The sequence below is a fragment of the Temnothorax curvispinosus genome, unplaced genomic scaffold (assembly GCF_003070985.1).
Source record: "Temnothorax curvispinosus isolate PA1 unplaced genomic scaffold, ASM307098v1 QBEX01004731.1, whole genome shotgun sequence".
Classification (NCBI taxonomy): Eukaryota; Metazoa; Arthropoda; class Insecta; order Hymenoptera; family Formicidae; genus Temnothorax; species Temnothorax curvispinosus.
The window spans coordinates 134,346-152,845 of record NW_020214511.1 but is presented as its reverse complement, the minus strand read 5'-3'; the positions used below and the strand labels follow the sequence as shown (position 1 = coordinate 152,845).

Sequence of the window (18,500 nt, the reverse complement as noted above, 5' to 3'; positions counted from 1 at the left end):
ATATACATAATAATTCGAAGACAATATGTGGGACAACCGGAAGGAAAAATACCGCAATGCTACGTCTATCTATATTTGCTTCCGTCAATTTTGGAAGAAATGGGTTACGAAAACAAGTCTATAGATTTATATATAGTCCACAGACTTGTTTTCATAACCTATTTCTTCCAAAATATATAGTTGATAAACTATAATTCATATAAGCTATCGAATACGAATGTGTACGAAGAATATAACGTGGTGTATGCGGGTATGCATATGTGTATGGCAATTTCAGCAGATTACCGCGCAGTCACCATTCCGACGGAGATGAATGGACCAGCATGTCTCTGTATTAAATATCTGTTTTCTCTCTCCCCTCGCATCCTTTCCCCTCAAATGCAGTACGGACATACGTGTGCGAAGCGATAGAGTTACGGAAGCGTTTCCGTATTTTGTCGTCGGTCTTATCTGGTTTTCTGATTGCGACAGTGGTTCTCAATTGATTGGTGCTTGTAGTTTCCGGATGTTTAAGATGCTTAAATATCTTTTTTTATCTGAAAGATGTCTTGTGAATTATCGACGCTTATCAAACACGCACTATTTATTAAAACATTGGATATTATTAATATGAATAACAATTATACATATTAATCTGTTCTATATTTACCTATAAAAATATACTATCTACATATATTCTTTATCTATTAAACATTAAAAATTTATAAAATATCGCTCATTTTTCCAATCACAGTAATCACACTTTACTTTTTACTAACTTGAAAACATTTTTACTAATTTGACAACATTTTCTAAATACAAGTAGCACAGTTAAACCTTATATTTAGTAAGTTTTTCTTATTTGCGTATGCTTGACAGACACTTTATAGCTTTCTCGATAAGGCTATACGCTTATTCTTTTCATATTTTCATAATTTTGGATTTGTCAACGCAAATGTAATGCCCGTATAGCGCCGTTATTACGACGAGTTTCTACGTTGCCAAGAAGAGGATCCCAACACAGGCATACCTTGGATCCGGAATTGTCCTCGTTGCGCGAGCATGATAACAATCATCTTTTCGTGGAGTGTAAGTGTGCTCTCGCGTAAACATATTTTCATAAATATTATCTTATAAAAAATGTATTTTATAATTTTGTGGTCATAACTAAAGAAGTTTTTAGTATATAGTATTTGTCGATCTTTTCGAGTGTTTCCTTCGGTAATAACAAGTTTTACAAACAACCAATCTATTTTCTCAGATCATTGCATTTATTTAATTTCGCTCTTTTATTCGTTCGATTCACATATCTAGAAAGATATTGCTTTTCTCGTCACGATCATGTCGAAAGATGGTAGAACGATTTTCCTAGTGTTTACGCGAGAAGATCGACCGGCTGGAATTGAGCCAGCAGTATTTTTACGCGTTTCGTCGGTCGAATGAGACGGGAACTGCTGCGCAAACGAAAGCCGCAATATAGAACGATCTATGGTCGCCGTTACGACGCAAAACTGTACCGGAATTTCGGGTCGCGGGTAAAAAGAGTTTTTCGATGCAGTTGTGCGGGTAGTATTGCGGCACTCATGCGCGCAAACTATATGACCCATATTCGCGGGCCATCCGCGAAACTGAAATGAGAAATCGCATATGGAACAAATATGTGGGCATGCTCGCTTATTTACTTTGTACACAATGCGATATTTAAAATTGCACTCGATCGAAGAACGGATTTCTAGATATAAAGTTTTAATTGACAGCGATATGATTTGTACGAAACTTGTGGAAGACATACATCGAATATTAATTTCGAACAGTAATGTAAATGAAAATAATTGAACAGAATAATTGACGAAATGCAAAATTAAACGAGAAAGAATGAATTAGAGGAGAATGAAATTACTGATTAATTATTATTATCCAAACCGGATCTTTTGTGATATCGAATTGAACCGTCCAATTTTCTTTATTTGCACATCATTGAGAGTTCTTTCTCTGTGAAAGTGAAAAGCTGTGATTACCCTACGAAATTCATGTGAAACACAATTGAAAATGGTGGAGCGTAATCTGCGAAATACATTATATATACTTATCTCATACCGTCGCAACAATTTTCCTCGCCGTTTGCAGATCCTTAAGCTTGCTAAGCATGCGAGATTTCTTCAAGATCTCGCGCAGATTAGGGCGGAAGTAGACCGAGCGCGTGGAAATTGGCAAAGGTGCGCAATGAATGCGGCTTTCACCGGATTACGCAAAAGAGGCGGCGAAGCTGCAGTTAAAAATGCAGAGAACGCGAAACAATGACCAAGAAACGCGAGCAGATTCAATTCACCAACCGGCAGGAAAAATGTGTCCCGGTTTCTCAACCAGAAAAAGACAACTGGTGTGCAATTACAGCCGAAGAATATCCTTGGTGTCTTTCGAGTCGTTTCTCTCGTTCGCCAACCCTCTTGTTAATCATACAAGTTAAATGCATGGGCGTTGAATAGTAAATAAATCGAAATTTATTAATTTGCCAATGTATTACAATTGGATGAGCAGGATTGGAGACATTTGTCGCGAATAGATTACAGATAAAGCAATGTAAATTAATATAATTACATTATTGTAATTAATTTTAAACAATGTTATTAAATTAGCGAGTTGTTAATTAGCTATACACAATTGTGGGTAAAGATCGGTTTGCAGATATAGATTAAAGGTTAAATTTATAAATTGATTAAATTGCGTTTTGATGCTAAATAAATAATATACGACTAATTCGTTTTTATTGTATATTATTCTCAGCGATTAATTTTATTATTTTCTTATTTGTAGCTCTTTAAATCATAGTAAATGTAATCGCTGTTATTGGACGAAGTATTCGCGTAAAATTTCATTTTATGTCGAAGCTAAACTCAATTGTATGTACCGTGATGTATAAAATTAATGATATTATGCGCCATTTGACGGAGCAAAAAAAGATCATATCTCGTTACGCACTATGACCTGGTTTCGCCCTATAGCGATTAATTTCATTTGTGCCAACGACAAAGGCGATTTCGTGGAAGAGTATGAAAGCGACGGAGAGCAAACGACGATTTTTTCGCTCTCGGGAGAGTTGCTCGCCGAGTATTAACGTGAACAGAATGACGCAATGACCATAAAGAGAGGCAATGGGATTTCGTAAGAAACGGACGATCTCGCGATCTCTTCTAATGTGATCTCCTTTATTTCGAGCCCTCACCCGCTTTTCTCACCATATTCTAATCGTTGCGCAACGTGAGAAGCGTTACCGATTTCAGAAGATTTCAGATAACATAGAAACGCGCGACGCACAGAAACGTGGAATTAGTAGTCCGTAACGGTTATAGTTATCCTATTCTAAGTAACATAATGACAAGCGCGGCGACACGCCTTCTGAACACGCGAAAATCGTTTCTGCAGATTCTTATCGCATGGCTAGGAGACAATTAAAATGGATTACTTTCGGTATTTTTAGCGCTCGTATTTTATTATTATTTACTTGACAACATTAAAGGTCAAATTTTATGGTATAGAACATTTAATTATTATATGCATGATAATGTAATATAGTTTTTGTTATTGAAAACAACACTCATATTGTACGTATAAATGCAGATAACACTGTATAATTAATTTATATAGAGTACAGATTACAATTTAATTTAATATGTTTTTGCAGTAAAATGGTTTTTTCCAACATTTCAACTCGTATAAACTTACATGTAACGAAAAATATACGCTAATGTTCAAGTGCTTTTACAGCACTTTATCGATTTTAATATGCGTTTTTATCTTTAAAAAATAGCAGACTAATGTTACATGTTAATTTTTACATTAGAACAAATATTTCATAATCGTGAAATAACTGGCCAATTGGCGAATTACTCACCAGAGCATCTAATGAAAAGTAACCTTACGCGAGATGAATCGCCGGCTTACGCAATGAGCAAAAGTCAAAGGTGATTTAATTACCGGCGACCTTATTTGTTGCAACGTTAAACTTTGTACAGAAGACATTATTGTTTTTAGCGAAGCTATAGAAACTACTCATTCAATGTGTATTTGCTTTTATTACTTAAATTTTAATAAATAAGGGACCATGCCCCGAAATTAATCTCACTGACTGCGAAAGAGTGAAATATGGAATAAATATAATTACAGACAGAACAAGAGAAAGAAGAAATAATACAATGAAAAGAGAAATAATACAAAATAAGCGCTAATGGTGTTGGCTTCATTCATGCGTCACTGCGCTAAAATAATTCGCGATATTACTCGTTCTGTTCCTCTATGTTGCAAAATTAATTTACATCGTTGCCGCGAGTAATTACGAAAAGCCATATTTACCCAACGCAACATATAGCAACGAACATATTTACGGTATACCGAATTTCTCATATCCGCAAAAATTATTATATCCTAAGAACGCGTGACATATATTGCAGTTTTTCACTTATGTCACGGCGATCTTCGTTAGCGCGATCCACTGCGTATAAAGTGTCACAAACGAGCGCGGGATTGACAGATCAACAGACGTGGTTGAGAAGGCCTTAATTGGTTCATGTAATTTCGCACGTATATCTATACGTTCCGCGTTTGCACGAATGCATCGTTCGCTCGCGGTCATGCCCCGTGACCCGAATGAGTATGTACGTATATGTGCATGCGTGTGTTCTGCCTTGCGAAAGGACGCGGGAGAAAATCGCCGATAGTTTCCGACAGACCGAAGGGTCGCCGAAATTGGTTTAATTGACCAGATTGGGCTCAGCCAGTACGTCCGATCGTGCGTCGCGGTGCTTGACCCGGGTCGAATTCAATGAAAATGCCTTCATTAATTTTTATGTGGGGGTGCCTAAAGTATACACGAACTCGAGGGAAGTTCCATCCCTGCCAAAGTCTCCACTCGCGCGATTGGAGATAATCCGTTGCGACACTTCCGGGGAGTGCGTAAATGTGAGTGTTCTGCTAGATTCAGTCGGGCCAGACATCGAGGGTCAAGTTTGCTTTCCTTGACTCAGCGATTTAACAAATAGATCGTCCCCAATAAAGAGACGTCGAAACATCACTGATAATAAATATCGTTCTAGATTGATCAATGTTATATATCTTCAAAGTCTTATTTGTGCGAAAATTACAAATTTGTTTTATCAGTGGCAATATCTTGCCTGGACCAACGTAAATAATTTGAATTTCGAGGAAGAAACTTTTTCATTTAAAAATAGGAAATGTAATTACGTAATATACTTGCGTAATTGTTTCGATTGCATTCTATTCTGTTTAAGACTGTGTTGTAAACGATCGTTAATCATTGGTAAAACTAACGTTTCTGATAATATCTTATATTTTTTTTGTTACAGGTGAGTTAAAGTCCCAGTCTTTGCCAAGAGGTTTTCCACCGCAGATAATAGTACAGCAGATTGACGATGAAGGTAAAATCTAGTTAATCAGTCTGCGAAGTTAATTAGTCGCTAATATCAATTTTACAATCAAGCGTGCTACCAGGTCGTTTCCTGGGAATGTTAATTACAAGCGCGATTGTTCCCCGAGAAATAACGCCGCTATGCGTACGTCGGCGATCGTGGAAAGATCAGAAGCATTCAATATGCCGGCGCGATTCAATGCGTATTTACGATTGTTCGCTGCTTCAAAAGGCAGTATCTTGCGGTGTTTCGCATCGATTAAGAGCGAAAAAATTGAACGCTAATACGATCCAGCGAATCTATTGAAATTAAGGACATAAAGGAATATTGGAATCGATTTATTAATTAATTTTTTCATTTATTAGTGGAAATGCAGCAGCAAAAACCGCTTAATTTTTCATGTGTAATTAATTGACTTACAATATTCATTAATTTTATTCGCGCTGCGAATTAATTCAACGCAATTTAAAGCAATGAAATAAATTTAGAGCATGAAATAAAATCAAAATGTAATAACCTCGAATAGTATAGTAACCTTTGAGAATTCGAGCCGTTTTGCACATTGTCCGTGAACGCAACACCGCTTTACGCAACAAAACTATTGAAATTCGTGCATTGTGCAAACTGCACTGTCAATTGCAGTTCGTGAAAAATCGCTAATTTTTCTATTTGCTGCCGCGCCTTCCGAGGTCGACTCGGTCTGTGGCGCGATCGTTAAAAAGGCCATGACATTTTTTTTATTCTCTCGATATAATTTACCAGTCACCTTTGTTTTTATTGACGATATAACCGAGTGACCCTTATTTCTCGGTCCGTCGATTGGCAAACGCATTTGTCTCGCAGGGAGACAATCTACCCGCGCGTTGGGGCACCCCGTGCGCGTTAATTATTCAAATTGCCGCATATGCGGCCGCCACTCATGGACACAGCTTGTTTGTAGCTTAGGCCGACGAATACCGTGTGCGTTTCCGGCCGTTCCGTGCGTTACGTACGCGCTGACACACATGAGCCTCGGACATGCAACGAATGCAGCATGCGCTTCTCCGTCTTTGTCTCGTTATCTTCTTTTCAAATGCCATAAGTGCATCTTATCCTTCGGCGCTCGTACGTACGTCATACTCGTATGTCCTTCCGTTCCAGGTTAATTTTCTTCCTCTACGCGAAATTATTCCTTTATTTTCCGTAATTATCTCATAATCTTCTGCTGATCCATGACTTAAAAAATTTAAACTCGACATGTTTAAAGATTTTAGCAAGTATTTTAAGATTTAAAATAGTCAGTTCCATAAAATACTGAAAACTGTTAGTACGGAAGAGAGGCAAAGATAATAATTTCTATAAAAATTAATTTTTAAAAAGTCTCTGTAAGTGTATAGGTTGCAAAAACAAACGATTTTAATACAATGGAAGATACGTTAATCTCTCGATAGAAATTTATCATTGTAATAATTGACGTAAAAATTACTTTTAGCGCTATAGTGTCGATACGATACGAATTGTTTCCGATGGCATCCGGTGAGAACGTGTACTTTGTAGTATCAATCACACGTACCGGAACCGGAAGAATATTGTTGGAGACAAGGTAAATCTAGCAGCAGGTGCTCTTCTCTTTCAGCTTCTTTGAGAGTTGTGCCGCTTTCTCATTGTTGTGTTTTCATTGAACAGTGTCACTTTTTCGTCTTTTCATCAGCATGCAGAGGAAGACTTAACTTCCTGTTTTCTTTCCTCTTCCATTATTCTCCACGGATTGCATCAAATTCTTTGTTAAACACGTTTCAAGATTGTATCATTATGTCGCTCGACTTTTATCGCCAACAAATTACGTTTAAAAACAGCAATTGCATTTGAAAGAGTGTGTACGAATGAAAAGATACATTAATATACTTTTATTGACGCTTAAACGACGCATGATCTAATAGGAAATGAGAATATATAATAGTATTATTGTATCATTGCCAGAATTTCTTCGACGGTTTTCCTGTACCATAATTTTATTCGTTTAATATTGGACGAAGCAGGTCGCGTAGCCAACTTCTTCGGCGCGTTATGTTTCATGTATAACTTCTGTTTGCACGGGATCAGTTCTTGGCAAGCGGCTCGAGGAAATGCGGGCACAGTTTTATCGATACAAGTTTCAATACCGAACTTTAACTTTGCCCGCTGTTTCTCGATGTTACGCGCTCTGTGTGCCAGCAAATACAGTAACGTACATTTCAGAAATCGTTGGTCATTAAAATTACATCATCGCAGCTGTAATGAATTCTAATTAGCAAGTTCGAAACTTCTTGAGATGAAATATTATAAATGTTTTTTAAATTTTTTATCGATAGGGGAAATTAATTTTGAAGTCAGCGGCTACCAAATTTACGACGCCGTGACACAGATCACGGAACAGTGCTACTTTAAAAGAGAAAACACGTCTTTCAAATAAGACTTTAATCCGGGTGATTGCCCCATTTGTCTTCTCAGCTAGAACTTATTAGAAGCATTCGAAATGCGCTTTTGGCGCGGTGCGGAGAACTGGATTCAAGGTAAATGGATCTCAAGCAACGGGAACAAACGGCGTAACACGTAACACAGTGCGTCATGCGAAACCAGAAAATTATCGACCATGCATATGAATACTTCACCTTCGATGTCATTATCACAAAGCGAAGACCTAGCGAGCATTGTTAGCGCGTATTTATGATGCGGCATGGCTAAGAGCCAGGCTAATGCGACAGCATAATGCATCGTTTTGCGTACAGCACATTGTTCGTACTTGTTCGTACAAGTCATCTCCCAAGTTGTGTATACGTAACGCGCACATATGTATGTATATCTAGGTCGTCGCGCGCGAATGGGGGATTTTGGAAATGGTTATGCTCCGCCGCTTGCCGTACATATTTCATCGGATAGCCATTAGAGGTGGTCCATGTGCTTGCCGCAGAATTTCCGTCCGCTTCAAGGTCCGCATATCCTCCCGAGGAATTTATCTTCCCGACGATACGGCGCGCGCCAGCTCTCGCGCCCAATAACTATTATTAATCGCGCATACAATAAGAACGCCCTGGAAATATTGATCGATACTTCGTTCCGCTCGCACGATTTTTTTTCTCCTCCACTAACAATACCCGTGTACCATGGTGTACCGATATATCGCGTACATTCCGTTAGAATGTCGTGAGATCTGTGTCGGAGATAAAGAATCGTATCATACGCGAGATAATGTATTTGCTTACAACAAAACCTAAAAATAAAAGCAACATAAATACGTAAAACGAAACATTGCAAACAATTTTTCATTGGAGCAATATCATATTTATTCACAATATTTTGTTTGACTTGTCTTATATATGATTGTTTTATTCATGAAAAGTTTATAGAACGTTGAGAAGCTTAATGCTACCTAAACGATGTTTTTCTCGTTATTAAAATATCAAATGGAGGAAGGTAACTTTGCCGCTGGCAGCTGTTGGCTACGAAAGTCATGTTAGAAGAGAGATCTGCTCGGAAAAGAAGTTTACCTAGGTCAAAGTAATAAGGCGTTTCATTATGACAACGATGGATCGTAAAATTTCTGGAAAGTATTATGCTTCGGCAAAAAAAAACGTTGTCTGAATAATTACATTTTCTCTTTCCTAAAGTATCTTATTCTGCCGCTTTTATCAAACGCGATATTGAATATTCATATCCTGTACACATAACAACGCGAAACGCACAGTAACATGTTAGAAATCTCAAATAAGCTAGAAGCCCATTAGCTTTCTTGCCTTCTAAATATTTGCTTACGGTTTATATATAAGCATTTATGAAATAAAAGACGAAATTTGTAGCATATAAAACGATATTGTTTAAATATCACGTATAATAATGGACTTTTTTACAATGATTGAGAAAATCTTATTCATTTATCATCTATCTCATTCATGAACATCATTCATGAACATAGACGACTTTTCCAACGGTAAAAGTAGCGAGTTCCGCATATAAAAAGAGTACTCGACTCTTTTGAAATTCTTTTTCGGACATTTTCTGCGTCCCGTGTCAAACATGTTATATAGCGGATGTTTCGCAAAACTCTTTCAAAGTAAGAAGTTTATCGCGCATTTTTTGTGGGAAAGTACAAGTGGTAGTGTCACGATGTAAACATATTTTCGTGTGTAGGCTTCCATTATAGTTAACGCTTGCTGTATTACGACGATAAAGAGATCGGAAAAGCAATCTTCGGAAATTGGAAAAGTTGTGCGAAACGAGAATTCTTTCGTTCCCGACCTCATTTATCAAGGAATATCGCAACGGTTCGAGGAGCAAACTCCGCTCCATTTATGGAACCACCTAATGATCTTCCAACCTCAAATTACTCAGAAGTTTGTGGACGGATAGATAACTAATATATACGATTCTTTATATTACGCATTATGCTTGGATCAATCTGGAAACTAATTTTCTAATAGCAATATATATCTCTCTCATTTATAGTTTTTTTATTTATCAAAGTATCTTTCGTCTAATCTAACATTTCGATTTTTGATATTAGCGCGATATTTTGACTTTGATATTTATTGAAGAAGAAACTTCTAACAAAGATTTGATTTCAATTGCAGCAATGTGGATAATATCGAAATGGTGATCATTCTTGGAAACATCTGTTTGTAGCTCTAACAGCTGCAATATTTAAATAGTGCGAAAGGTGAAGATAAAAGTCATATCGAAACACAAGAAAATGAATGCTGTATGATTTTAAAAATGTCAACTGGATTATGCGCACGTCTATCATGAAAACGGCATATATTAACATAACAGGAGACGATAGCGAGGATTCTTGCTTGAATTGATTTTCCAAGCCTTTCATATATGTATATTCACGGAACAACGGGAGTCCTTGCGATGCTCTCGACGGCGCGGCGCGGCATCCGCAGGCTAAAAATAATTCGTTCTGTAACCGTGGCACTGGTTCGCTCACGTGTTTTGCTGGCGCGTTCGCTTTTACATCGTACGCGAAGAAGCGCGCGGAAAAGAAGCAACAAGAGAAGCACGAAAAAAAAGCAGCGTAAGTAATAAGGAGAACGTGAAGTCGGTTGGTAGGTAAAGTGCACGCTACGCCGATCCATGCGGGTTCAATGATAAATGACATTCGCTCGTTTAAACCAGGAGTTTAATCGTTTGCATCTTGAAACTCGCATCGTTTAAAAAAAAAACAAATATAACATTTCTAGTTTTTAAAACATTATTTTATGTAACTTGGAATTTAGAAACTGTACACGAAAAGTACTAAAAAAGAGGAGGATAGTAAAATGAGATCAAGAATGGGATTGATAAGACATTTAATGCGCAAAAGTGAAAATTGAATATAGAATATCTTATTAAATGCTTGAATATAAGTTTATATAATTAATTATAATGAAACGCAGAGCACTCTGAGCTATATTATGATTTGCATCGTTTATGTATTAATGATCGAATATTCGAAGCATTTATAATAGTAATGAAGTCTTTATGAATGAATTTTTTTATGTCTCTTGTTTTCAATCTGTCAATTAAAAATGTAATAACATAATAATAATGATTTCTCTCACTAGTTGTTGAATAAAGTAAGCTATATTCAGTTTTATAACATTATTGCTGAACACAGAATTAATAAAATTATATTCTAAAAAATTAAGTTTTTTACGTTGTAGCGCAAAGAAAAAGTTTATTACTATTATGGGAATTGAACACGCAGAGATGTCCGTTCAACGACAGAAACTATCAAGCGCAGGTGCGCTCGCGGTCGAACAGAAAGCGACGATCGGGTAATCGTAATTATATCTCGCACGCAGCTGCCGCACGCATACATGCACACGGGAAATTGGCTGTGTTGAGAGTGGAGAAATTGTCGCGATCGCTATCGGTTCTAGAGATTGGCTAAAGTGGCTCGGTAAAAGGTCAACCTAGAACGGTCAAAACTGGCCGGCACGAAAAAGCGAGGAGAAATTGTGTCAGCTCAAATAAATCAGATTTTCTCCTACGATGCAAATTGCCCGCTATCCTTGATGCATTTTAATTGATGTGTCACCGCTTGTACAATGGAGTGCTCGTTCATAAATGCCGAACGGGAACCCAAATACACCGACAATGAGAGTGATGACGCGTTCGTACATTGAGAATATATTACTTTTACTTTATGAAACTTTATCGTCACGTAATAATGCTCGATGAAATGCGTAAACGTTCTTCAAACATATATTTGTTATTCTCGAAATGTTAAAGCATTCGCTGATATCATACATTACGAAATAAATTACTCTTTTCCATGATTTCAATCTGATTTTTACTACGTTATCAGTATCTACAAATGGCAATTTTGCAAACGAGCGTGTCGCATTTTCGTCCTTCGTCTAACGACATTGGTCCGGCTTTCGCCGCCGTTAGCGCATCTCGAAATTCGTTTCGGTGCGAACCGGTTCGACACCGCTTTACCACCGCGTCGACTGGCTTACACTTTCGCACGATGCCACCTTCTCGGAGCGTCAGTGAAATTACACCGATCTGACCTATACACGCTGTTTAAAGCTGATGTAGGTTTCTCGCTGCGCGAGATCGCACACGAAGGATAGGGAACGATAGGGAACGATAGAGAAGATGAATTCTAAAGAAACGCATGGCGTATAAATTAATAAATCTGATAAAAGATACGTTGAATTTATATAATGAATTTATATAAATTTATTCATTTATTGATCTTATATAATTTTTATATAAATTTATATAAATATCAAAGAGTTGCATTATTTTATTATATTGTTAATTACGTTACGCGTTTTATAGGCTAATAAAAACTGCATCTATTTCGTAATTCCTTTCTAATGTCTAGATGTCTAATTACCTAGATTAGATAACATATAAAAGTTAAATAACATTTACCAATCTTATAATTCTCACACTTTTATGTCTAGTGAATATTTTGACGGAAAAATTGCACCGCGCGAAGCATTTGCCGTAATATACTTATATATTTCATGAACATTGTATGGGGTTTCCGAACCCCAACTGAGAAAGAGTTCATTCACACACGTGTCAACGAGACTTCGCTTGCTTTTTCTCCGTCGCTTTTCAAAGTTTGTCCTTTTTCTCAATCTGGTGCTATTTATCCTTCTCTCTCTCGCGTTTCAGTATTTCACATTTCTGTCCAGATGACTTGGCACGTGCTCGATTCATGTGCTTGTCGAAATTACGAGCCTTCCTAAACGTCAGTTTAGATCGTACGGTTCCAAGCCTTCTGTTCGTAAAATTATGATATTTGCGCACATCATACCTATATATTCTTTACATCTTAATGTAACAAATTAATAATATTATATAATCTTTTAATTACGCGACACTTCTTAATCATGCAATAATTACAGCGACAAGTTCTCAACTGCTGACAATAAAAATAATTTCAAATGAAAAGTCTTAAAGTTTGTATGTCTCAAAACAATGCGAAAAGTTCAAGGGCCAATAAACGAGCACACAAAAGATGTTAAACTAAAAATAAAATAATTTAATAAATTCTAAATATACAATGGGACGTTTCGATCTACACCGAAAGTCTTTATCAATCATTAAAAGAAATGAATATAATAAAAGTAGTTAAAACCAAAGAACAAAACAGTGAAGGAAATAAAAAAGATAAGAAACGTCGAAAGTAAAAAATAATTTCGTAACTTATTAAACGCATATTTCTTATTTATGAAGAAAAGAATTTTAGAAATTCTATTTTCCGCTTAAAAGAATACTTAACGTAAGGCGTATACGACGCATAGATAATTGAGAGATAATCGTTATCTTTTAACAAGATAGATGAGTTCTAAGAACTTATTTCTAGACCTAAAGCTAACAATAATAGTTTTAAAAAACATAAAATATGCAAAATTTATTTCATTATTATTTTACTCCAGAAAAGATCATCGCGTCAACAAATTTCGATAAGTATCATAATCATTTTCATTTTTTACGGAGAGAATCTTTAAAGATTTTTGAAAATTCTTAAAGATCTACGAAACAAAAAGTGCTTTTAAATCTGAGGCCAACTGTTCGGACGTTGGGAATCAGCTGATCCGTTCTGGCGAGAAGACGTATTCGCCTAAACGCGCGACGGCAGCGCCGTGAACGTTGCTGCGAGTGGAGTCGCGCGCGCGCGCGCGCATACCTACACACTGTCGCGCTCGCGTACCGTGCTGAACCTGCCCATAGCGGCGGCGGCGGTTGCGGCAGTTCAGTTCTGATGTTCCCGCGTGGCGGTACGCGGCGATCCGAAGTGCGCATCCGAACTCGTATTTTCGTTGTCGTTTGACTTACCGCCCACGCCGCCCCCCTCGGCCGAAATACTACGGCTTCGACGCGTAACAGTGCGCGATCGGTGTCACGCGAATGTCGCGCGAGTGATTGAACTTGATCGTCGCGTACGTCGACGACGACGTCCAGGTGTCCCGGCATCGACGTCGTCCGTTTGATCCTTCTTGATCCCTCTCGACGGCGCGGCGCTCCGACTTCCGGAGTTGGTGTCCGCGCTACGGATATGCAGGGTATGCCAGAGGGATTTTGTGTGCGCGTATTAAATTTTCGAATGCAAGCGCTTCTGTGTGCGTTTTAAACGCGTGATTTAGCGCCGTTACTCCGCGCTCCGTCAGTTGGAGTAAACAGGTGCATCTTAGCTTTCATCGTCGCCCTGTGTATTTGTAGGTATTGCGTTTTAGCTGAATGAAGTTGATTGCAGTCCGAGGTCGAGGCAACGGTGTGTATAGAATAAAGGATTAGATAAAAGAATTAACTTACTTTAAATAGAACTCGTTATCTTATGAATTACATTAAATACATATACATTCTTATTATATTTTTTGTATTTTATTTCTAATCAATTATTCGTTCCTCAAACACACGCACATATCGTTAGTTACGTTAATTAGTTGTCGGTTTTTAGTAATTTATTTTGCACATTGATATTGTATATTATACATTAATGTTACATCTCATTCCTTATTTTTTATACATTGTTGCAATATTTCATGGTTTTCATCTCAGATTTTTTTTAAGTTGATGCAGTTTGGAGTTCCCTTTTATATTGATAGAGCTTTTTTATAATATTTATTATATATTTTATATATTAATATTTTTTATATTAGATAGATATAACTTAGCGTCTCATTTATTTTAACGCCAATAAAGGCATCATAAATGTTTCGACATTATTTTAAAGCAGATTGTATTATCGAAAAAGGATTTCTCTAAAATATTTCTTATCATAAGTAAGAAGAGCGCGTATCTTATTATTTAAATTCTATCACATAGAATTCTATTACGTAGAATTTAAATAATAAGATACGAAATTATTTTTATTATTATCAGATAATGGAGAAAGAGCCGCAGTTCGTTGTATGATTAAAAACTGTCGTAATAAAAGATTATATAATATTATTGCTTGTACAAATTATGTAAGATATAGACAAGAATCTATATATTTATCAGGCACGTATTTAAATATTATAATTTCGCGAACGGAAAGAATGGAGCTGTAAACTGTCTTTAGTAAATCTCGTGACTAATTATTATTTTATTTTAACTAATGTATATTTCAGTCTCTCTTTTTTCTCATGCCTATCACAATGTCTATTTCTCTTTTATCATATGTAATAATTTCATTGTGTCTCGGTCTTTCCTGCGAATGTCACTGGAGTTTAGAGTCACACAGGCACTCTTCCTACGCGAGAAAGAATGGGAGTTCGTAGATAGTCGCTCGCGCGGAGATTAGGCCGATTAGGTTCCGTTGTGATCGCCGGCTGTCGACCGGCTTGCGCGCGCATTCGTCACGAGAATCGCTCGTTCGCGCTTGTTTACGCACAACCCGCGCCGCAGCTGTTAGTGAAAGAGTAACGATGCACGATGCACGATGCACTCGACTCGCCGGCTCGCCGCGCCGGCTTGTATGGCGAAGGAGGAGCGATGTAGGTGCTTTATTGCGAATTTTTCCAGGCAACCCTCTCGGCGGGCGTGTCTCTACGGGGTGACCGAAAATAAATCGCCGCTCGTGCGAGCCTTTACGAAATTTAGAGCGTCTACGAATCCGGACGCGGGGATCGGATTTCCCTCGATATAATTTATCCGCGAACATTTTCGCAAATCACGTTCGCGGACTCGGTCGTATCTCTTCACTCTATAACAAACGTGACATATACGATTTGCGATTCTCTTCTTTCATCCTAAATTGCTTTCCAGTAGTTTTCTTTTTTATAAGATTATCACGTGCTGGCAATCATGAGAAAGAATATCGCGGAATTGATACGATGGATGTCCTCGATAGGCGAGTATAACTATTCGTAGATTAACTCGTAAGATCTCGCACCGGTTAGGCGCAGTTTAAGCGAGCAATGCCGTGCACCGCGAACGAGCGACTCAACTTTCTTTTCTTTGCTCCGAACTCGATCCTTCTGTTCGTCGTCCGATCGGAACGACTATCTTTTGTGCCCCGGTCTCGTCTTCTGGCGACGTATGAAACCTGTTACTCTATATCACGCGACGTCCCTTCCCGCATCATCCGATGAGTGTCAACCCTTTGTGTGTTATTACGCACCGCGATAGGATATAATGTCGTAATAAGAATGATAAGAATTAACGAACCCTCTCTTAATTAAATTGTCCGTGTTACCGTTCACTTAGCTGGCAGGCTTCGATCCGCTAGAAGTTTGATTTAAAGTTTTATCAAGAAGATATTTTACTTTACCCACAAGTTAGAAAAAAAATCAACTTTATCGCGAAACGCGTCATTAAAGAATTAGATGCAATTTTGAAGCAACCTGTATACGGTTGTTAATTTCTGCAGGCTATTCGTGTTAGGTTACACGCATCGATTGTCACGAATGATGTTCATTGGCAGTCATCGGTATTGATTGACGATTAATGTATTTAAATTACCTACGTTACATATTCGTTACATATTCGTATACATATTCGTATGTATACATATATATTACGTACGCAAATAATCATTGGCGAATATTGTGGAGTTAGTTAGGCAAACATATAGATACAACATTTGCATTATGAGATCTGTCCTCGTGCGACTTCCATATTTGATCCCGTATAATGTTACGCTTAACAATTAGCCATTATTGCCTGAGGGCTTTTATACACCTACGGATAAGTTAGGGTGGACAGCGAAATGAGGCAAGAGTGAAATCTAAGAGAACGAAAATAACTTTGCGCGGCATCGCTATTACATTACGGCTGTGCAATGTGGTATGAATTACAGATATTAAAGTACCCGTTTTACAGCCGTCGCACACACGCATCACCGTGGAAGACGTAACAATGACTGACCACACCTAAGCGACCCTGACAATGCGCCACTCGACAATACTCCGTCTAGACAATTCTGTCTACGTAAAGTGCACTCCTACTCCTTTCTCCATTATCTAACGCTAGGCTTTCTTTACTTCCGCGAGAAGTTTTCCGAAGAAATTTCTCTTCTTGTTGTCTTATAAAATATGCCCCATTTACATTGAAGATAATATATTGCAGGGAATTTAATTGCAAAGAAAATATTTGACGTTTTAATGTTTTATTCTATAATTGTGTGTTTCATAATATCTATATCTTATTAGTGGACTTTAGCAATTATTTGTTTAACATATGTCTCTTTTGTACTATTGCGTAGAATATAATTTATAAAAATAACTACAATACATGTGCGTATAATATTTTGCTTTGATTGAATTAAATGTTAATGATGGATTTTTTATCTCATTCTTAAGAAGATTAATCTAGTCAAAGAGAATTGTTGGCTAACGAGAGCCGATAAGATAAACAGTCTTCCCACGGTTATTCTCGCTATCAGTTACAATACTATTAGCGTTATGATTCGACTGTAGAAAGGTAATACTGTTATAGTGGAAACGTTTCCAAAATTTTACGTTTCAACACTTGTCGATAATGACGTGTTTATTTGAAGAAAAAGGGATGAGTTAATCATCCTTTATTAGGTAAAAAGCTATCGCTCTATCACAAACATATGAATGAAACGATAATTTGTCTGTCGTTCAAAACCGTTTTGTACGATATAAGATGATGATTATGTTGTTACACGTATATCTATAGCATTGTCGTTTTTTTTCGGTAGTCTATCTCTGGGCTTAATGGCAGACTAGCGATTAATCATCGCATCATGTTATTCCACCCAGTGAGTCTTCTAACTCCTTTACGTTGAAACGACCGTTCGTGCGTCGCGACGCGAATGAAAAATTTGACATCTAAAAAATACAGAAAGGAATATCTGAAAAAAAACCATAAATGTAGACTCATATTTACAGAAAATAAGCTGTTTGGTTAACCAGGTCAATCAGAAAAAATAGATCAAAATAAAGACGGTATATCATGAAATACGCGATTAAAGAATATTCTCAATATATAATTATAGAAAAATAAATTTTTTCATGTTCGAATCATGAATTGATATATTTTATCGTTGTTCGTTTATTTTATACTTCGTGACACTGATGAATTGTTCTTGAAGAATAATGACATAGAAAACTGTTTTCACGAAAGTTTAGTAAGTTTCGTTATTGATCCGTTAAGTATGAAATCGTTACTCGCCCAGATGAGTCATGATTACGAGTAACGTCATTCTGTTGTTAAACGTCTCGGGAGATTGATTACAGAGTATGTGCCGTTCGCGGAATTGTTTTATACCTCGTTCACTATAGGTGAACACGTTAGTGCAACGTACACTTGCATATATTACTGATTAAAGTATGCTTACGCTATGCCATCAGGACGGCATGAAATATATATTTCGACACAAAACACAAACTATGATGAGGCGACTCGATATCCAATTGCCGCGGCTTCTTTTATCTTTTTATCAAAATACTGAATTAGTTTACAAAATATTAAATTTCTGCAGCGCGCTACGTATTTTAGAGATAACGGTTTATCTAATAATAATAATAATAATCAATCAATCAATCAAATCGTGCGGTATACGTCTGACCAGTTAGAAGCTTCAATATCCCGTAAAAAAACTAAACATTTGTATATTTTCACGGTATTTTTGTATTATTTTCATTACAAGCTTTGTTTTATTATTTAACGTGCGGCATTGTT

The 18,500-nt window shown here is 37.1% G+C and overlaps 1 protein-coding gene across 10 annotated transcripts in view; it reads left to right on the top strand.

Annotated features, from left to right (window-relative positions):
• LOC112453837 (ras GTPase-activating protein nGAP) overlaps positions 1 to 18,500 on the top strand; it is a 296,057-nt gene that overhangs the window by 169,793 nt on the left and 107,764 nt on the right. For 2 of the 10 annotated variants that reach the window (XM_025014810.1, XM_025014808.1), the window contains exon 1: positions 13,620 to 13,930. The exons of 4 other annotated variants lie outside the window; for them this stretch is intronic. Coding sequence is in view for 2 of the 6 variants with exons in the window: in XM_025014803.1 (XP_024870571.1) it covers positions 952 to 1,068; positions 5,340 to 5,411 (189 nt within the window). In the remaining 4 variants the exon portion in view is untranslated. Of the gene's footprint in view, positions 1 to 951; positions 1,069 to 5,339; positions 5,412 to 13,619; positions 14,084 to 18,500 lie in introns of those variants that run through there. 4 more of the 10 variants (XM_025014809.1, XM_025014807.1, XM_025014803.1 and 1 more) reach the window with 3 other exon arrangements.